The 22,795-nt window shown below is 38.4% G+C and overlaps 1 protein-coding gene across 12 annotated transcripts in view; it reads left to right on the forward strand.

Moving 5' to 3' along the window:
• Positions 1–21,751, forward strand: part of rbms3 (RNA binding motif, single stranded interacting protein) — a 268,599-nt gene extending 246,848 nt beyond the window's left edge. For 9 of the 12 annotated variants that reach the window (XM_077507158.1, XM_077507159.1, XM_077507156.1 and 6 more), the window contains 5 exons: positions 590–700; positions 8,966–9,055; positions 12,337–12,461; positions 13,568–13,620; positions 14,206–14,731. In XM_077507158.1, coding sequence (XP_077363284.1) covers positions 590–700; positions 8,966–9,055; positions 12,337–12,461; positions 13,568–13,571 — 330 coding nt within the window. In that variant the 3' untranslated portion in view covers positions 13,572–13,620; positions 14,206–14,731. Of the gene's footprint in view, positions 1–589; positions 701–8,965; positions 9,056–12,336; positions 12,462–13,567; positions 13,636–14,205; positions 14,732–14,831; positions 18,205–21,522 lie in introns of those variants that run through there. The other 3 variants (XR_013280185.1, XR_013280184.1, XM_077507163.1) reach the window with 3 other exon arrangements.
• The last annotated feature ends 1,044 nt before the right edge of the window (positions 21,752–22,795 follow it).

Raw genomic sequence — 22,795 nt, forward strand, 5'->3', positions numbered from 1 at the left:
ACAGTTTAGGTATAGTTATTGCGGTAAAGTCATAGATGTAGAACTAGATCAGGGGTCTGCAATCTGTGGCTTCTGTGGATCGCTAAAAAAAATATATATATATATACTAGAAATTATTATTATTATTTTTTTTTACATTACAGTATTCTTTGAATGGATTCATGATTATTTTTTTATTTTTTTAAAGAATAATTAAACATTCCCAAAAAAAAATGTCAGTCCAAATTTTGATGTTGTCAGAAAAAGAGACAGAAGGTTGTTGAAAATATATTTTTTTTAAATACCTAAATGTCCAAAAAGTGACCATAAAATGTCCAAAAAGGAAGAAGAAAAGCAGAATTACCATAAAATGTCCACAAAATTGCCAAAAATGTCGGAAAATAAAGGCAAATGTAACTCTAAAATGTCCAAAATCAAAGAACAAATCCCAAAAATGCCTCGAAATCACTAAAAATGTCAGAAGTTTGATAGCAAAAAACATCAGGGAAAAAAAGTGTTTAAAAAAATAGCCAAAAAAAATTAAGAAAAGAACAGTTTAAAAAATAATAAATACCGCTAATGCTTGGCTGGGTTGTGTCTCTTGATCCAGGGTGCAGTGATCACGCCAGCCATGGACCACACGATGTCCATGCAGCCTGCCAGCATGATGGGTCCCCTCACCCAGCAGATGAACCATCTGTCCCTGGGCACCACAGGAAGTGTGAGTACCCCTTGCATGGGCCACAACAAAACATTACCGGTGGCTAGCATTAGCACGTCCATGTTACGAGGGCTTTCGAGAAACGTGACGTTGATTGCTTAAATTGTACGACATGTTGTGAAGCTTTTGAAATTGGAGCTAAACTGAAGAACCGTTTTAATGTTAACGGAACGACGCGCTTACAACAAGCTGTCAAATGCTTCTTGCATCACGCAAGTGCATCGGAACTTTTGGGGACACCCTGTATTTGGGTTTTAAACTGGGATCAATAAGTGCTTTAATATAAACTCTTTGAATTAACGTGGTCTCTATGTTTGCATTTTTAAGATTTGAGATGTTTAACGTCCTGTGAAAGCACTTATGTCCATTTTTTTTTTTTTTTTTATTTCACTGGGCTGCTCTGAGTAGCCAGAAATTAATCATGATACAAAACTCAAAACAAAATAAAAACTAAAATGAAAAATTGCAAAACTATAATAACCCGACTGCCATATTACAAATAAATTGCTTTATATACTGTAGCATTTTTCTAAATATGCAAAAGCACAATCAACTAATCATAGGGCACATTTAGACAAACAACAATTCACAATCACAATTAGGGACAATTTAGAGCAATGGTGTCCAAGCTACGGCCCGGGGGCCATTTGCGGCCCGCCGTCCATTTTTTAGTGGCCTCGCGACATATGCTAAAAAATGGCATTTGGCTCAGTTCAAATAAAATAAAAACAAAAATGTTTGGAGATGGTTAAAGTAAGAAGGGAAGGTGTCGGAAAAAAAAAAAACACAGGTGCTATGAAAGGTTATTTTAGTTAACTAAAACTAATGAAAAAACAAAAATTAAAAAAACAATTTCGTTAATGAACTAAAACAAAAACGAAGATGCTTTTTTTTAAAAAAAAGAAAAATAACTGAAACTACATTTTATGTTTACAAAACTAACTAAAATAAAACTATAATTATTGCAAAAATGTCCTTCGTTTTCGTCTTTGGTAATTAATGCATGAGCCTTTGGGGATGATTTGAAATGTGATTTTTAGTAGATTTATTTGGATATAAACCGGAATAATGACGTCGCGCCCATTGTGTGTGTTTTTTTTTTAAATGTTGCGCATGAGTAATACACATTTAAAAAAAAAAAAAAAAACTAAAACTAATACTGAAACTAATTAAACTAAAACTAAGCATTTATTAAAGAACTAAAACTAATTTAAAAAAAAAGATTAACAGAACCACCCTGAAAGCTAATTAAAACTAACTAAATAAAAAAAAATAAAAAATGAAAACGAAATAAACACTAAAATGAAAAATGGCAACAAAACTATAATAACCCAACTGCCATATTACAAATAAATTGGTTTATATGCTGTAAAGCACAAATCAATTATTTGTCCAATTTTTAGAACACAATTTCTCTTCATAACATTCTGTGGCCCTTTGCGTCCTTCGGATTTTCTGGATGTGGCCCTCAAACGAAAAAGTTTGCACACCCCTGAAGTAGCGTAAATGCAGTCTTAAGTTTTTCTCTTGGTGAGCCGCACGCACCTCGTACGACATTTGATCGTGTTGCTGTTGCGTGCGTGCCACATGTGGACTTCTCACTTCTCACAGACTGTTTGAGGAAGCCTGGTAAAAAAAAAAAAAAAAAAAAGACGGACTCCTCGAGTAAAGCGGACGTGACATCGCAGATCCTCCGAGCGGATTCCTCGAGTGCACGCACATGCGGTGGGGTTGTTTTGAACAACCTTCTTCTGGTCACGTGACTTTGCCACAGCGGCACTCACGCTACAAGTGCAGATACAAAAAAAAAAAAAAGAAGACTCACAGAAGTAGTTTGAAAGTTCAGAATTCCTGAGACACCTCAGAATACTCTTGGCTGCTTCTCAACTTCCTGGTTTTTGGTGACCGTCGCTTTCCGAGAAATTGATTCTGTTGACGATCGGCTCGGCCCGTTGTGAAGGAGAGGCAAGGAAAACTTCACCTTGTGCTGCGGAAGTGTGACTCAGTCCTCGTCTGGTGGTCACGGCTTTGGAATGTAGCTTTTTTTTTTTTTTTTTTTTTTCCGACCGCAAGATGTTTCGAATAGGCTGTGAAAATGAAAATATTTTTAACGCGTTGCGGTGGAGTGAATGCTGATGTTTTGTCATGATTGATCGGTAACGTATCGCACAGCAAATGTTTACAATTGATCGTCATGCTGCGTGAGTGGTTGGGAACAATACTGAACAATACTGTCAATCTGTTATGGTTGTTCTGAACTTATTATTATTTACGTACTCAGAGAGGAACAAATTCTCATTTGGAATGCCGGCCTGCAAAACGAAGCAAAAAAATAAAAGCGCATGAAAATGCATGCACAACAAAATGTAAAATGTGACGCCGTTATAGTTCAAATCAAAGACTGCGGGTGGTGGTATGCATGGTGAGCAGGGCGCGAAGATGGTGTTAAATCAACCGGAAACTCGTAAATAATGTCACTTAGGAGACCGCTGTAGAACTATATTGTTAAACTAATGCATCTAATCCAATCCAAACATTATTATCATTATTATTATTATATTTATTAGGGGTGTCAAAATGTGTGCGTTAATTTTGAGTTAATATAAAGTCCTTTTGATTAATGCGACATTTTTATTTTATTTTTTTCACGTCCACGTCAAAATTTAGTAGTAATCATTTTAACTCGACTAAGTGTGATTTCCTGAGAAATTGCGTGGGAATGCTGAAAGCTGAACGCTAACAGCTGAATGCTAAGATTTGAATGCATGTGGAATGCTTATGAAGTAAATTGAGGGATAAATTATGATATTATGACCTCCTGATTAATGGACAAGGTTTTTTTGTTTTTGTTTTTTTTTACCAACTGTGCCACCAAGCAGTATCAGACACCTGGTAATGATGATCATTTTTATATTTGGAAAGTGGGCGTGGAAAGTGATACTTCGAAGTTCAATGACTGTCCCATTGAAAATGAATGGGGAAAAGTTGATATTAAAAGCGGCAAAAAAAAAATGTGTGGAGAATAAAAATCACAATAACGTATGTGGGAATGCTTCAGCATTCCCACAATAATAGTGCATATATTTGGAGACTGAGATGTTTTCAAATTTTTAAAATATACAGAATTTCACAAGTTACTTCTTGTTAAAGATTAGATCGCTCTTAATATGGAAAGAAAACACATTGAGCTGTCACCAATGTCTTACAAATGCAATTATGCCATCTAGTGGCAGAAAAATGACTAGCACAAATCAATATTGCGCTTGTTTTTTTTTACAGTACAGTACATCTTTTCAATAGCATACTGTGATGATGGGGATTTTTTTTTGTGGTAGTAAATAAGTCATTTTAACAAACAAGACTGCAAAATGGTAAATCATCACCAAGATGATTTTTAGAGTTTCAGTTAAGAGTGTTTTGTTCTTCAATGGCATCATAATGTATTGTAGAAATCTTAATAGAAAAACACTGATTGGCATCAATGCAAAATATCTCTGTGGCTTTATTGCTTTTTAAACAATAAAAGCATGATTGTTTCACAGCTCACTTAAATCTCATATGGATGCAAAACGGGGTTCCCCCGGTGCCGGGTCCCGCTGAATCAAATCGTTGTCGAAACGCAACCTTGCATGAGCCGCGTTGAAAGCGCTTGAATGTCGGTTAGTTATTGAATCACCAGTTTGCTGGATGGCCTTAAAACAAGCAAACAAACAACAACAACTCCATTTTCGTTGCTCATTTGGTCGTCGACGGCAACATGATGACAGAATAGTTATGGATGACATAAACGTGCCATCCTGGGTGATTTATTGTGTGTGCTCGCTTTTGTTGCAGCAACATTTACCAAAGCGTCCATCAGTCATGCATTGCCATTCGAGCTTATTAGCTTTTTTTTTTTTTTTTTTTTTGTCTTCTGTTTGGGTTTGGATTGCATGTTTGAGTGCAGGATGTTGACATGACAAGAGGTGACCTTCCCTCCGCCATGTCTATCCTTTTTCTGTCATCGTATACAGTATACAAGCTGTTGTCATGGTGACAGCGGTAATTGACAGCTTCAGTGTCCTGAGAAGACAGATTTGTGTGAACACCTTCCTCTCTTATCCATTTATTGATGGAGAGGAGTAAAGTGTCACATTCGAGATTTTATTTTATTTTTTTAACTCGAAGCTCACGACACGATTTAAAGGAGTCGTTTTTAAATCAGTTTGGAGACACAGCGCGGTTTTAGTGGCTAGCACATTTCTGGGTTCAGATTTCCTGAGTGGAGTTAGCATGTTTGAAGCCTCTAAATCAGGGCTGTCCAAACGTTTTCATTTGGGGGCCACATCCAGAAAAAGGGCCACATAATGTTATGAAGAGAAATTGTGTTTAGTCCTAAAAATTGTACAAATAATTGATTTGTGCTTTTGCATATTTAGAAAAATGCTACAGTATATCAAGCAATTTATTTGTAATATGGCAGTAGGGTTATTATAGTTTTGTTTTCATTTTAGTTTTTATTTCGTTTTGAGTTTTGCTAGCTGGAGCGGCTAACAAACACTGCTAGCAGGAGAATCTCGCAAATGCTAGCGAGCGCAAAGCAGAGGGAGACGAGCATCCTAATACTGCATTCACGCACAAGCGGCAGAAGCTAACGATGTTAGCGAAGTTCTTCTTCGGTTATGCGTAGCAGAAAGATGGCGGTGAAACATGGCAGCCACCCGGTGCGACCTATCTAATATAATTAGCGATTACCAGACCTGCGATTATATAAAAGAATGTATGTTGTGATTGGGGTATTTTTGGAATTAATAGTGTTCTTTTAAATGAACGAATGATTAGTTCGCCACGAGATGGCGCAAAATAATACACACTGCCACTTTAACAGAAACCTGTTTTTCAAAATAACTAGAAAATATAAACAAACAAAAAAAACAAAAAAAAAGAGTTCGAACAATCTGTTTCAGATGTTTTGAGATTTTGGTTTGGCTTGAAGTTGCCAAAGAAAAGACACGGAACTAATCACGAGTTGGCGCACGACAAATTTTAGCTTTATTCATGTCGCAGCATGTCGCTTTGATACCAGTCTTGACAGCCACTGAATTGCGAGCCCAGATTGCAACTAATTATTGTTATGCTCTGCTGCTTAAATAGGTTAACTAATGCTTATGGTTGAAGGGGAAATCATATTAAATATTGTTGCTAACGCAAAATGAAATTCCAAATGCAGTCCTGCAGCTAAATATCCCATTTCGAAATGGACAGTCTGCTTTTTTTGACAGCTACATTTTGACTTGGCTAATTATCTCTTTCTTCCCTTCATTTGCTTTCATGCAGCCCTCACAGGTGAGTTGGCTGAATGAGGTAAAAAAAAAAAAAAAGAAAAAGGGAAGGAGAAGACAAAGGGAAAAAGTCCGAGCGAAATTGGTATGCATGATTCTGATTCTGCCGAGGAGGAGAAGGTCACTTGAACAATCTGGTCGGCCCTTTCAGGCGATAGCGGGATGAGAGGAAAGGAAGTGACAGGAAGGGTGAGCGAGAAGGAGGGACGTGCTAACGTGTCACCAGGTCGGGATATTTCAACTCGGCCCCTTTTGTGAGCGTGACAGGCGGGAAGGTGAGATAAGCGAGAGTCACTCTCGCATAACAACTTCCCATCTCGGGGCGTCCTCCTGGCCGTGTGGACCAGCAACAGTGGTGGGTGGGGGGGCGAGTTAATCACCCATGTCTATGGCCTTTAGCTGCTCTCATTAGCAGCGAGCGGTGGAGCCGTACCCGATCCATTAGCAACACTGCTCGTAATGACACTTCACCGGCACCGCCGGGCCTGCAGCCAAATAATGCTATTACATCCGACAGTGGACTGCTGTCACTTTTCTTGTTTTTTCTTTTTTTGTTTTTTTTAAACTACCAATAAGAGTGGGGGTTACGGAGGGCCAAAACTGTCAAAAATTAAAATAAATAATTGACTAAATAAACGTGGATTGGCTGGCAACCAGTTCCGGGTGTACCCCGCATACTGCCAGACGCCAGCTGGGATAGGCTCCAGCACCCCCCGTGACCCTTGTGAGGAAAAGTGGCTCAGAAGATGGATGGACGGATGGATGACTAAATAAGTGCATAAATGACTAAAAGTGAAAATAAAAAATAGAATTCAAAAATGAAATGCCAAAAATAAATATAAATTGAAATTAAAAACAACTATATATTAGGACCGCCCCCTGATTTGAATAACATTTCATCTTGACAGAGCGTCTGCAGGATGAAATAAATAAATGTAATAGCGGAGCGTTTTTATTTATTAATTGATATTTAATTATATTTATACATTTATTTATTTATTTTTTATTTTGACATTTATTTTAGATACATTTGTATTTTTTGAATTTTGTTTTGTATTTATTTTTACTTTTACATATATATTATTAATTTTTTATTTCCATTTATATTTATTTCAAAATATATTTATTTTTTGTATTTAATTTCTAAATGATATTTTTATATCCATTTTTATTTTCACTTGTAGTCATTTATTTACTTTTAATTTTTGTAGTTTTTGGTCCTCCATAAAACGGGGGTGAGGGAATTAAGAAAGGAATGCACTTCTTTTTTTTTTTTTTTTTTTTCTTTTTTTTTTCTTTTTTTTTTTTAAATCTGATTCCATTTGCAATGCAATGCAGTGCGGAACCTTAACCCTTAACCGCCTGCACAGTGTTGAGTCCTCATTCATATTGCATGCGAAAGCCCCACGGCTGTCGTGTAACTCAACCTGTGTCACATCTGTAAAACGGCCATCGTGGTGCGAGCAAAGAGACGGTTAAAAGGGGCATGGGGGAAGCATGACTAAAGGAATATACGCCACAGGCAAAGGGGGGGGGGGGGGTTCTCTTTCTTCTCTTTCTTCTCTTTCTTCTCTTTTCGCTCTTCCTTTTCATTCCCTTTAGCGGCTTTTTCCCATTTTCCGTCTTTTTCTCAGTTGTGGCCTTGCACATTTGCCTGCCTGTGAAGTCTGGATGATACAGCGTGGACATTTCCTCCTCCTCCTCCTCCTTGCTACTTTACCTCACATGCTCTTCTGTTTGGCTCTCATGTGAGAGTGCAACGATATTCTTTTGGCGCCCTCCAAAGGACATTGGGTGCATGGAAAATTCTTTTTTTTTTTTTTTACCAAATCATTTTTGGAAAAGCAGTTTTTTCAACCTTTTATACCAATTTCCACCTGGAAAAAAAAAATACTCAGCTCTCCATGTACCATCTTCATGACCAACATTTAAGTGCAGCAACATAGAAAGCCCAAGTGTTCATCAAAAACTGATTATTGAAATCTACTGAGATATTATGCACTGTTTAAACATAATCACTTAAATATAGGAAAATAAAAACTGGATTTAAATGCTGATTACTTTAAAATATAGTACATATAATAATTATTTTGAGGAAAATAAAAACTGTATTTAAATTATAATTACAATATTGTACATGACTGATTTTAAGACGTTTTACAGCAAACGCTTCTTGGACATTAAACAGAGGTGTCAAATCCTGGTCCAGAAAGTAAAAACCCTGCCACAGTTTGGCTTTAACTCATTCACTGCCACCGCAGTTAAAATTTTTGACGTCTATAGTCGTCAATGGCACTGAATGAGTTAAGGCCCTTGTGCTAGCTAGAGCGCTAGCTAGCTCCCTAGCAGGTAACCGAACATCGGGGGTGCTAACTAGGGAGCTTGCTAGCTAGCTAGCACCTGGACCTGGATTTGCCACCTCTGTAATATGTTGTGTATTTAATGTCATTTGTATCATAATCCTTCAACTCCGAATTTTGTAGTCCCGTCACTATGATGCAATGTACAGTCGGGGGTGGGATTCGAACCCGCTACCTCCTGGTTACTGGACAATTCATTTTACCAAGTGCGCCACTGAGCAGTACCACAGAACTGGTTCTGATGAAAAGTTGCATGTATGGACGTGGGCGTGGAAAATGGGACTTAGGAAAAAAAAAAAAAAAAAATCAGTGCCAGTCCCATTGAAAATGAATGGGGGGGAAAAGTTGATATTTGACGTTAAATTGTGCAAGTACTGTACTGTGAATTTGAACGGTGTAAATCGGAAGTATTATGTGGGAGTTGTTTCTCTGCAAATAGCTGAGAATAAAAATGGGAATAACGTGTGTGGATGCTTTCGGCATTCCCACAATAATGACTGAAGTCCTCTCGACTCCCCGAGGGAATTTCTCCAAAATGATTCTTTGCATGGATGTTTAATGCATGTGACTTCTGTGTGTTCCAGTACATGACTGCCGCCGCCGCCGCAGCGCCTATGCAAGGGACCTACATTCCCCAGTACACTCCTGTGCCTCCAACAGCCGTCCCCGTCGAAGTAAGAATTGCGATCAATCATCGGCAGACAATTGACCAAAAAAAGAAGACTTGGTTACTCCCGACAGGCCAATTCACTTCACATGAAGCATTTCTCAACACAGACATTGTCTCATTTTTGATAGTATATTTTCCAATTGCTCTTCTTATACAAACAAACACGCTGGCCCGCTCCCAATGAATAAAAATACAAATAAAAAAAAAAGTACGAGCAAAGCAAGCTGAGTCACACGTTTTACGAGAAACCCTCTTCCGCCATAACTTGAAAATTGTCCAGGATGTTTTTACCTGAGTCAGCATGCTGACTCAGGTTAAAAAAAAAAAAAAAAAAAACTTTTACCTGACGTCCTCTTTTGCCTGGACTTTAAAATAATCCAGTATTCATTCATTTAGCTGGTGTGCGTTGTTCCATTGCACTTTTGCAGGCACACAGTAAATTCTGTCATTTTGACATAGACTCACTTTTGTAGGCTAATATTTACACGAGGGATGTAACGATATCCAAATATCACGATACGATATTACCACGATATGAAGCTCACAATACGATAATTATCACAATACTGTGGGAGGCGTTGGCGATATTTTATTATTATTATTATTATTATTATTATTATTAATTCAATATCTGGTGTAAGAACCTTTTTTATTGATTGATTTAATTTTTATTTTTTATTTTATTTTTATTATTATTATTATTAATTCAATCTCTGGTGTAATAACCTGATTGATTGATTGATTGATTGAATTATTTTTTTTATTTTATTATCTGTGCTTATTGCTGCTGGAGATGTAAATTTCCCAGAGGGAGCCATCCCAAAGGGATCAATAAAGTCAAGTCTACGTCTAAGTCTTAAACTGCACTAAAAAACTAGCCACCAGAGGGTGCTCTAACTGCACAAATGAAAATCAACCTGACTTTTTTTTTTTCTTTTTTTTAAACAGATGTGCAGCTTTTAAATATCGTGAACATGACGACGACGATATTGCGGCAGTTTTTTAATATCACGATATCGTGACATCCCTAATTTGCACTTTGGAAGAGAGTAAAATAAAGGATTAGGGGGAAAAAAACTAAGTCACTCAAGGGTTGAGGAACGAACTCACGACCTTCAGCTTGGGAGACTGCCGCACTACCACCTGAGCTATGCCCCTCCCACTCTTTGCTTATCTCCCAAGAGGAGGCCAAAACTGCATAATAAGTCGTTTGTAGGCTTGCATTACATGTCAATCATTTCTGATTCCAAGAAGGACGTTTGCAAACGTCGTCGTTTTGCTTTTTTTTTTGTCTTACATTTTTAAGCGCATATGACAAACGGTGAACGCGGAAGAGCGGGATCGCTGTCTGGCAACCGACGATCGGTCGCATGTCGGATGACAGCAGCTCAAGTGAGATGCAGTGCGGCCGCTGCAAGCTGGCCGATTGTAGGTAGGCGAAAACGCGCGCATCTATCAGCCGCCGCGAGCGCAAGACAGTGACAGTTTCCCCCCGACGGACGCATTAGTTTCTGTGAAAGGCGCATGCGGGGGGAGCGGCGGCGATGGCGGCGGAGCGATGGAGCCGGAGTGTCGCCTCGGGCCCCTGTTTGCCGTTTCCGTCTTCCTCGCCGGTGGCCGCTCAGTGGCGGCATTAGCAGCTGGGGTGCGTGTCGATGCATCATGCGGCGTCTGCAGGGCTGATGTATAGACAGCTTGCAGGATCCTTGAGAGCTTGTTAAAGGTGATTGACGTGACCAGGGCCAACATCGAACCAGCTGCTGTGACTCATTCTGTGAAGGAAATGCAAAAGAAAAATTATAATCAGGCTTCATTATCATCATTATTATTATTATTATTATTATTATTTGTTCTACTACTTGCCCTGCAGTTGGCGGCTACCAGTCCAGGGCCTTGCCCAAAGCCAGCTGAGATAAGCTCCAGCACCCCCCGTGACCCTTGTGGGGAGTAAGCGGTCAAGAAATGGAATGGTTAGCCTGCATCATGCTAATTGCTAAAGTAGCTAGCTGCGGCGACCATATATATTAGCTAGCTAGAGCAAGTCTGATAGGCTAAGGATAAGTCTGATGATAGGCTCCAGCACCCCCGCGACCCTTGTGAGGAAAAGTGGCTCCGAAAATGAATAAATGGATGGATGTTACTAATATTACTACTTTTTTGGGGGGGTCATGGGGTAATTGTGTTGTTATGGCTCTGTATATGTCCCTTATAATGATCTTGTCAGTTGCTATGCAGTTTCGATAGTCTATTAGTCATTCTTATTTTGTCTAGTCACTCTCATTTTGTAGTTGCTATGCAGTTCCTATGACCCTTTTGATGATGTTGTCAGTTGCTATGCAGTTTCTATAGTCTGATATTAGTCATTCTTATTTTGTCTAGTCACTCTTATTTTGTAGTCACTATGCAGTTCCTATAACCCTTATGATGATGTCAGTTGCTATGCAGTTGCTATAGTCTGATATTAGTCATTCTTATTTTGTCTAGTCACTCATTTTGTAGTTGCTATGCAGTTCCTATGACCCTTATGATGATGATGTCAGTTGCTATGCAGTTGCTATAGTCTGATATTAGTCATTATTTTGTCTAGTCACTCTCATTTTGTAGTCGCTATGCAGTTCCTATGACCCTTTTGATGATGTTGTCAGTTGCTATGCAGTTTCTATAGTCTATTAGTCATTCTTATTTTGTCTAGTCACTCATTTTGTAGGTGCTATGCAGTTCCTATGACTCTTATGATGATGATGTCAGTTGCTATAGTCTGATATTAGTCATTATTTTGTCTAGTCACTCTCATTTTGTAGTCGCTATGCAGTTCCTATGACCCTTATGATGATGTCAGTTGCTATGCAGTTTCTATAGTCTGATATTAGTCATTCTTATTTTGTCTAGTCACTCATTTTGTAGGTGCTATGCAGTTCCTATGACTCTTATGATGATGATGTCAGTTGCTATAGTCTGATATTAGTCATTATTTTGTCTAGTCACTCTCATTTTGTAGTTGCTATGCAGTTCCTATGACCCTTTTGATGATGTTGTCAGTTGCTATGCAGTTACTATGGTCCGATATTGGTCATTCTTATTCTGTCTAGCCACTCCCCGTTTTGTAGTTGCTAGCTATGTCCCTTATGGTGGAGTTGTCAGTTTCTTTGCAGTTGCTCTAGTCTATTAGTCATTCCTATTTTGGTCACTCTCATTTTGTGGTTGATATGAACAGCAAAAGTGTGAATCGACTAATTAGAAAATGTTTTCCGTCACAAAATGACCTCTCAATCGTTGCGTTCTCAGGGAGTGGTGACGGACGCCTCCCCCCAGACGGTGGCGCCCTCATCGCAGGAGGTGACTGGCCAGCAGCAACAGATTCAAGTCGACGGCGCCGCCGACCACGTTTCTGCGTACTCGTACCAGTCCAAGTAAGTCTTTGGATTCTATAACGTCGCCTTTTCGAAGACATCTCTTAAAAGTGTGTCAAAAAGGGGATGTAACCTGTGAAAAGGTCCAAATTTAATTCCGGCACGTTTGAATTGCGATGATAAAAAGTTACCTTCCAGAAGTTGCACAAAGCAGTTTAATTTGATTGCATTATTTATTTATTGAGGCTATAAAAAGAAAGTAGAAAAAGTACTATTGAATGTGATTTTAATACTTTTTTTTTTTTTTTTTTAAATGTGTGTCGTAAAATGCTTACTTGAATGATTACTACTGAAATGACACTGTAAAAGTTCATAATTAATCAATGGGTTTTTGAACGATTCATTTCAGTCAATGGTGGCCGTCTTTTTTTTTTTTTTTATAAAGCGGCCTGCAGCATGTCACCGTTCTGTGAAAGACACTTAATGTATGACTTTTTTTTTTTTTTTCTTAACATTTTTTTTGTTTTATTGGTACGTTTTTAAAAAAAATGTAAAAAAAAAAAAAAAAATGGACATAAGTGTTTTTCACAGGACATACTAAATACTATAATAATACTAAATATGACATCTGCTATTAATACATTAGTTTTATATGCCGTACAGCTTTTCTAAATATGCAAAAATGAAAATTCAAATTAAACAAGTAACAATGTTTGTCTTCATAACACTGTGGTCAATAACAATAATTACTTTTTTTTTTTTTTTTACAAGAAAAATGTATCAAATTAATTATAGACAAAATATTAACTTTGTATTGCTATAATGGGCTAAATCAGTGAAGTATCACTTTAAAGTTTTAAAAATAATCATTTCAAGTGGCCCTTGCATCTTTTTTGATTTTTTTTTTTCTGTATGTGGCCCTCGGAGTAAAATGTTCGGAGAACCCTGATTTTAAGTCATTCAAACAACTTTATTCAAATATATTTAAAAAAATATTTGATTTGGCTACAATAATTTAGATATTTACGATTTAAGTAACACAAGCAAATTAATTTCACTTGTACACTTGTATAGCACTTTTTTTTTCTTTTTTTTAATTTTGGTCTGTAATATTTTGATTGCAACTGTATGTCTTCTCTCCACATGTGTTTCTCCTCTGCCATCAGATAGCAACGGCCTGAGAGAATGTTCCTGTGACAGCGTTGCCTTGAGACATAAGGTGGCTGCACTGTGAATGTGAGGGGGGGGGTGGAGAGGAATGGGGGGAAAAAAAAAAAGGAGATTGCTTCCAGATTGCCCAGGCACCAAAAAAGAGACACTTTTTTTCATTTTCTACCTGGTCAGCTAGAGGGGGAGAAAAAAAACAACAACAAGAAGGAAGCAATGGGTGGTGAGAAAGAAGTTTGGGACTTTGTGGGGGGGGGGCACAGTGCAAAGAAATGAAATTGTTTAGTGTGGAAAACCCGCCCGAAGGGCTGGGCTGAAGCTAGAAAATTTTCTCAAAGAAAATTCTCAACCAATTAAAAAAAAAAAAAAAAAAAAAAAAATCAGAAAATGACAAAAAAAAAAAAAAAAAAAGGTTGAATGTGAAGTTTATTTTGTAATTAGAAAGGAGGAGGAGTCACGTTTGCGATACACAGAAGATTGTCTTCCTCAGATACTAAGCTAAAAAAAAAATTATGTTCTAGTGTTCAATTTTACTTTTCTAGATATATTTGAAAACATTTTTTCTTCTCCTTTCTTGAATCTTCATGGCCTTAATTTGGAGGGCGCCAGAGACTTTTTTTTTTTTTTTTTTTTCAAGTTGAAGTCTGACGTCCGGTTGGCGGTGGCAGGAAGAAAACACAACAGAAAACATTTTGGACCACTTGGAAGGTTCAAGAAACTGGACGAGTTCATTTAAAGAGGAAACAGAATCTATCACGTAAGCTGTACAGATTTAATAGAGAGCTTTTTTTTTTTTTTTTCTTCAAAAGAAAAATGCTTTGATAAATATGTCTGAGGTAACAAATGTGTTTAAAAGAACTAAATGCCTGTTGCGGAAAGACTTGAGCTCTGAAGAGATTTTTTTAACGATGAGGAAAAAAAAGCAAAATATAAGGAAACGCTGAACTCGCTTTTTTTTTTTTTTATGGTCATCGTTATGATTTAGCAAGCGACGTTGCTGTCAATGACATTCAAGCTTTTTATCTGCCACATTTGACATTTTTTTATGAGCTTTAAGATGTTTTTAGCCCGCTTTGCTTGTCACACTGCAAATGTTAATTAAAAAAAAAAAAAAAAAAAAACTGGGAAAAAAAATGTATAAAATGTACAAAAAAAAAAAACAACTGGCAGTGAAACAAAAACAGTAGATAGAATAGAGGAGCTTATGGTTGAGATCAATCAGTGCAAAAAAGCAATAGAGGAAATTGTTGACAATTTCTGTAGTCTTTCCTAGTTGTGGATCAAATGCAGCCCATGGACGGCCATTTTTATACCAAAGATGAAGATACACTCTGAACCAGAGGTAGTTTTTGTTTTTTTGTTTTTCACGTCTCATTTTTATTTTTTTTCTCTGTTGGTTGTTGATGTTAATGATGTTGTTGATGTTGATATTGATGTTGTTGTTGATGTTGTTGTTGCTCCTGTTGTTTTTTTTTATTTGACCTTGACGGCCGGACTAGTCCTTCAGGATTTTATTTTATTTTTCAAAACGCACACACTCACATGTCACACCGTATTTTCATGCATGCACGCAAAGTGGCGTTTTTACTTCTTTTTTTTTTTCTTTTTTTTTATTTCAATGTCACATAGGTCATCAAACAGCCTGAGCACATTCTGCATCTTTTTTTTCCCCTCAAAAACAACTTCCTTTGCATACTAAATTGTGCAAGATACTCCGAAATAGAAGTCATTTTTGATTAAAATAAAACAAATGAGGGTTATTTACTGCATTATTTTTATTTATTTATTTTTTTTTATCCAATACAGTGCCATGTTTAGGAGAAACAATTCCAGAGGAACACCTAAATTCAAATTGTTCTAAAGTCATATAAACAAGCAGAACCCAAACCAATTATGAGCTCTTATTTTATATTGCAAGATTTTTATTTTTATTTTATTTTTTACTTTTAGGGCTCTATTTTCATGTCTGGTGTAAATCCTGCACAGTGCATGCCGTAACTACGCAGAGGCAGGTTTGACCCAATGTTGGTATTTCCAATGATGAGCGTGGGCCGCTGTGGGAGTGGTTAATCAAGGCCAAGCAAGTATCCTGCTAATTGCACACTAGAGTCTCAACATGGCGGAAGCAAATCTGTGCCATGCCAGTTGTTTGCATATTTACGAACGAAAACTGTCAACTCGCTGCTGCTACCTTCCGCCGCTGTTATGTGGTCTGAGGAGGCATTTGCCCCACAATGCGGCCATTTTGATTTATTTTGTTATTTTTGAGTGCCTTATTCAAAATGCCACCATAAAATTAGGTACCATCCATTCCAAAAAATGTAAAAAAAAAAAAAAAATGTGACATGAATGTGACTACCATAGAACTGAAAGGCAGGATAAAAATTGTAGTCTGGCTGCTCGGTACAATTAGGCTCAAGTGAAAAGAGGAATAACCGAACTATCAGTTGCACAAACAAACCCGATCTTATGTCATCGGTCATTTCTCATGCCGTCTATGAGATTTTATTTTTTTTTTCTTTATTTGGTGGTGCCGAAGCAGAACCGCAAACCAATTTCAGTCATCCTCTCAATGAGGCTTGACGGGTCCAATTTGTTTCCCTCGGGGACGATCGGATCCACTCCATTGTCCCTCAAGATAACAATTTCTTCCAGGAAATAAAAAAAAAAAATGGTGGTTGGTGATGATCGCAGTTAAGACTTTTGTTTCCAGATGAACCGTTCCGATTTGAAGTCCAATGTTGCTGAACGACGTTGGAAATCACAATCACGGGTTCCAGATTCCATCTGACAAATGTTGATTTCTTACTCTGCTAGCCTGTTAGCTCCTCCACGTGCTTGACGCCGCGCCTAAAAGACTACAGCCGACCTTCTGGCCCCAGCACATCTGGATGGTGCTACTTTCCTCTCCTTTTGCACAACACCAGGTGCACTTGATTCGGAATCGTGCGGTTACATTGGAACTGGATTTGATCCAGGAAGTGTTGGACTGTGTTCCCTTTATTTTTGAGCACCTTCTCTACATTTAGTGCCTTTGAACGAAGCTTTCGTATCATTTTTAATGGCTCGTGTGTTTTATCGACGCGTTCGCGACCAGCCCGGTAAAAATTGTTTTTTTGACGTCTATAGCCGTCAACGGCAGTGAATGAGTTAAAGATGTAAAGCACATTAAGAAGCTTGTTTAAAAGGTGTAACATAACATTAAAGCTTGTATATGGTGCTAAAGTGTTGGCTGTCACTGGCTTGTGCCTTCGTCTCACCACTTTTTTTTTTTTTTGATGTTTACATTACATCCGATGAAATTCCGGCACGTCATAACTCCCTGGTCCCGCTTTTATTTGATTTCTTTATCTCCCGTTGTTTTACCGAGCAAATTCTGCGTTTCTCAACGCGCGGCGATAAAGTCCTCCTGACATTAATTATCCAAATAGGGCTCATAATACAGAATGTGCACATTGGCGAGTGCAGCGATTCCCAGAAATTGGCCTGAGATTCAATAGTAATGGAATTATGAGAGAGGGGAGGAAAAACCGCACAAATAGGAAGACATGCATCTTTTTTTTTTTTTTTGCTAACGGAGAATCAATGCAGAGAAAGAGGCGCGAGTTTGCTCCTGCTTCACATTTATTTGACTTCCCCGTAGATTTGAAATATGAGCGAGCGAAACAAACGGAAGTGGAGTTTTCTTAATGGCGTCCGTGCGCTCGCTGCAAATTGCGTCTCATTTACATCAGTTTGACATCATCAGCATTCTTGCCGAGTTTGAACCCTGTTCACATGTAGACGACTTGCACTGGGCTTGAACCTGCACACTGACTGCCCCCTGCAGGCGGGAACTTTGCAATTGCAGTTGAATTATGCATTCAAGCAATCGTGGATGGCTCCATTTTAGAATAGTTGGACAGTACGTGAGAGTATGTGAGGGACATACAAGGCTGGAACTCATCGCTGATGTTTTGGACTTACACCACAATAAAGGTGAAACCATGAATTCAAATCAATCAATCAAACTTTATTTATATAGCACCTTTCACTGGGTCACAAAAAGTCAACTATATTTTAGACTCGTACAAACCGGGTCTATCGAGCGGTGCAGGTGATGTCAACGCGATTTCAGCAGATTTGATCAATTCTAATGGCTCAAAGTCTACGGAAACACCAAAAGCTTTGCGCAAATTACGCTTAGAACGAAAATTGGGCACATAGTGTGTAAGAAACTGATTGTGTTGCGCACCACACGAAGCACCAAATTTATTTTTGACTAACTGCCATATTGCACTGAGCAGCCAGGACAGAGATGCATGAAGTTCAATATTGATCAATACGCTTTTACTTTTTACCATTGGTGGTACTCGAACATGGTGGCAAGTAAACAGTCATTTTTTGTTTGTTTGTTTATATGGAGCATTTGGATTTTGAGGTTTCGCTGTTTTTTGTAATTTATATTTGAATTTAGGTCATTTGTCTTTCCTGCAGTAAATAACCCTCATTTGTTTCTCTTTTTAAGTCTACAAAGCCCCTAAAGTGAATTAAATATATGTTTCTTGTCCGGACGAGAAACTTTTCTTACAAGAAAGTTTCTCGTCCGTTCTCGTCTGGACAAGAAAACTTTCTCGTCTGGACAAGAAAAGTTTCTCGTCCGGGCAAGAAAAGTTTCTCGTCCGGGCAAGAAAATTTCTCGTCCGGGCAAGAAAAGTTTCTCGTCCGGACAAGAAAAGTTTCTCGTCCGGGCAAGAAAAGTTTCTCGTCCGGGCAAGAAAATTTCTCGTCCGGGCAAGAAAAGTTTCTCGTCTGGACAAGAAAAGTTACTCGTCCGGGCAAGAACATTTCTCGTCCGGGCAAGAACATTTCTCGTCCGGGCAAGAAAAGTTTCTCGTCCGGGCAAGAAAATTTCTCATCCGGACAAGAAAAGTTTCTCGTCCGGACAAGAAAAGTTTCTCGTCCGGGCAAGAAAAGTTTCTCGTCCGGGCAAGAAAAGTTTCTCGTCCGGGCAAGAAAATTTCTCGTCTGGACAAGAAAAGTTACTCGTCCGGGCAAGAACATTTCTCGTCCGGGCAAGAACATTTCTCGTCTGGGCAAGAAAATTTCTCGTCTGGGCAAGAAAAGTTACTTGTCTGGACAAGAAAAGTTACTCGTCTGGACAAGAAAAGTTTCTCGTCTGGACAAGAAAAGTTTCTCGTCCGGACAAGAAAATTTCTCATCTGGACAAGAAAAGTTTCTCGTCCGGACAAGAAAAGTTACTCGTTTGGGCAAGAAAATTTCTCGTCCGGACAAGAAAATTTCTCATCTGGACAAGAAAAGTTACTCGTCTGGACAAGAAAAGTTTCTCGTCTGGACAAGAAAAGTTACTCGTCCGGACAAGAAATTTTTTTTGCGCATGCCAATCGAAAATATCCTGTTTCAAGGTGATGTGGCATTTTACTTCTTTTCCAGTCTCAAGTCTTCACTCCTCTCAGAATTTCTTCTGCCATCTTTTCCACTCAACGCACATGCGGCTGCTCCCTATTGGTTGACTTACACCGTCAGGTGCGAGCGTGAAAATGTGGTTCAATACCTCATCGCACGCCAGGCTCATACACAAGTCGCGTGCATAACGCGGCCACGAAATTGCCCCAGCAGCCCTTCCTTACATAAACACGCGCACCAGAACGGGGACCGCCTGCTTTTTAATTGATGCTTCGGTTGACTTTGGATGAAAGCTATCGATCGGCCACACGGGCCTCGGAGCGCAGTCATGAGTGAAATCAGCTCCTTGCCAAATCCACCATGAATCAATCACTAGGAAAAAAAAAAAAAAAAAACCTGAGCAGATTGTTGTTATGAAGCGCGATCGGTAAGAGACTCGAGAGTGTGAGAAATGTTTCATGGACAGCAGAGCGGCTTTTGTTACTTTCATTTTGGTTGCTTTATTATTTGATTTTTTTTGGGTTTTGTTTTGTTGTTTTTTTATCCCACTCGACTTCAGCGCCGAGCAGGACGCGGTCACGCCTCGCACATGCTGCACAGTGTGTGTGATCTTTGAGAAGCTATCTGTACATCTGTGGATGTGAACTTGGATTTAATGATTTTTTGTTTGTTTTTTTTTCTCTCTGATGAAGCTTTCAATTAAAAAAAAAAAAAAAAAAAACTGTTAAAAAGCAACCGAAGACTGCTGTTATCATTCAATTTGCATCACAAATGATTAGAAGCATTTCGGGAGGTGCTCATTATGCAAACAACCCTCGTCGTCCTCGTCTCCGTGGGAAGACGCCATCTTTTCTTTGCCGGCACCTGCAACTAGGGATGTCACGATAAGGGAAACATCGTGATTTTGTGATATGAACTCTTTTGCTGCCACACTTTATCCAAAAGGATGGGGAGGGGGGGAGGGGGGAAAAAAAACTAATTGACGTCAATTAACGTTAATGGCGGTAATCGTTGGGATTTCTGTTAACGTCAATTAACGTTAATGGCAGTAAAAGAGTTAAAACTGCCACAATATCGTCGTCGGCATGTTCACAATATTTAAAAGGAACACATCTGTGGAAAAAACAAAAAGTCAAGTTGATTTCCATTTGTGCAGTTCTAGCACCCTCTAGTGGCTAGTTTATGAGTGCAATTTAATTTTCATTAGGGATGTTTTGGCCTTCTATGTTTAAAATCTATGCTAATTGTCAGATGAAGCGGAACCGAATTTGCTTGTGATGCGATCAATGTGTGCTTGCATTAGCGAGTAAGTGCCTCAATATTATTAGAGCTCTCTTTTTTTACAATATTGTGATCTTTTTTTAAATATCGCCAACGCCCCCCACAATATCGTGATAATTATCGTATCGTGACCTTCACATCGTGCTAATTATTGAATCGTGATGTTTGGATATCGTGACATCCCCACCTGCAACGCGTTGACCTCGTATCTCGACATCCGACTCATAATTACAGCCTTCGCAAATGGAGCTCCGCCCCCCTCGATGGGATTTCCTCCCCGTCTCAGCTCAAGCGCACTTGATTGGGCGTAAAGTGGTCATGATCAAAGATGGAGGAGCACCCTAGTGGGAGGGGGAGGTTGTGAGCGGATCGATGGCAATCAATCTTCCTCTTCACTCTTATTTAAGCCCAATCAATCGCCGTCCTTGTCGCCACCCGGCACCGTCGATACGGGCGGACGCAGTCGCCGGTTTGGCCCGAGCGCCCCCCCACCCTCAGCAAGATGAAGGTAATGAGGCGGCCTGGCCTCTCTTTCAGACGAAGGACATCTTAATAGGGAACAATTGACTCTTTGAAATGGATTGAATCAAAGCGTGCATGCTCTCAAACGCGTCAGCGCTGGTGGAAGAAATATATATATGCTCGCATATGGCGAACGAGCCGGCCCGATAATGATGTGTTGGTCACAAACCACAAACAACTTAAGGCGGATGCGAAGTGTTTAGAGGAGAACAGCAAAGCTTGAGAACCTACTGCAACACTAATATATATATATATATATATATATATATATATATATATATATATATATATATATATATATATATATATATATATATATATATATATATATATATATATATATATATGAGGGGTTTCAAGGTCAATACCAGTATCAGCTGCCCTCTTGTGGCCATTTGCGAGAAGGTACTTGAACCTGTACCGCACAATACAGGTCACCACCTTTAATATTGATTGAATGATTGATTGATTGGGTTTATTGAATATTAAAAATATCACAAGTTAAAATAAAAAAATTAAAAAAAAAGTTGTAGTTTAAAAACAGAAAAGGAAAAGAAAAAAAATGTCATTAGTATCATAATTTACATGTTCAAAAGGAGTAGGAAGAACCAAAAACGTATCTAGTCCGACTCCCTAATGCTTCTATCATCATAATATACTAAAGTTGTTGTTTGAGAAATGCCAAGAATTCCGTTTCCCTCCTTTGGAGCCAAATAGCTTCTCTTTTTTTTTTTTTTCGGATCAGGTTTGTAGAGATGTAGCAGAGCAGAGCGCCACCAGGGTGCAGCATCCCAACACTGATGTTATCTGTGCGCGTGTCGAGCTGCAGACTCGACACGCGCACAACATTGACGAGCATCACAGCTGGATGCAGATCAAGAACGAAACAACACTTGAAGGAAGCATTTGCCATCTGCTGAATGGATCCGTAGATGAAGAAGGAAAAAAAACATGTGGCCTATTTACCTGCTGCACAAACACGCCAAGAAACAAACCGATACCGGAAGAACCTGCTTGGTCCTTCCTGGTGGTGATGATGAAATTGAGCTGATGGCAAATCTTGGCTGAAGTTTTTACGAGCGTCCATTTGCATTGGACACTTAAACATAAATGACGACGGCTGTTATGTCTTTGAGTTTTCAAAACAAAAAGAATAAAATGGTATGAAGAAAGAAATGTTTCTAATTCAAATCCATGATGGATTCCTGTCAAAAGAACCATTTTAGGCCAAATATATGACAAATAATCTGTTTTGAGCCGCAAAATATTTAAAGGTTGTTATGAAGAAAAGCGTGAAATGAGCTAATTAGAGCTGCATCATAACAGAAAATTATGCAGCATCCAATACTTTGACATTCATTTTCTTCTACCTTTAGTCTTTTGTTTTTACATTTATATTTATTTATTTATTTGTCATTTTTCATTCTTTATGACATATGGTCATTTTCTGCCTCTCTTTCTTTTTGCCATTTTTGCAATTTTATGACATTTTTTGGTAATTTTCTGGACATTTTATTGTAATTATTAGTATTTCTTTTGTTTTTGGTCATTTTTTGAATGTTTTATTTTTGACCTTTTTGTAATTCTAAAAATATTTGATAGTCATTTTCTGCCTTGCTTTTATTTTTGGATATTTTACGTTACATTTTCTTTTCTGCCTTTTTTAATTTAATTCTCTGACATTTCTGGTCATTTTATGGTAGTTTTTTGCTTTTCCTCTTCCTTTTTGGACATTTTATGGTCACTATTTTGACATTTTCAGGTAATTTTTCATCTTTTTCTGGCATTCATTTTCACTCAAGCACCTGGATTTTGACTGATTTTGCAAGGCTCACAGAATATTGTGTTCTATTGATGTAAAAAAAAAAAAAAAAAAAAAAAAAAAGGAACCTACCTTCGTATTCGAATATAGCTTCCGTTTCATCATTATTCACGAACCTGTTGAAAACACTGGCAAAAACAGCTTGTTGCAACATGGCCCTGGCTGATCTCTTATACTCTGCTGCCACCTGCTGGTC

The sequence above is a fragment of the Festucalex cinctus genome, chromosome 19 (genome assembly GCF_051991245.1).
Source record: "Festucalex cinctus isolate MCC-2025b chromosome 19, RoL_Fcin_1.0, whole genome shotgun sequence".
Lineage (NCBI taxonomy): Eukaryota > Metazoa > Chordata > Actinopteri > Syngnathiformes > Syngnathidae > Festucalex > Festucalex cinctus.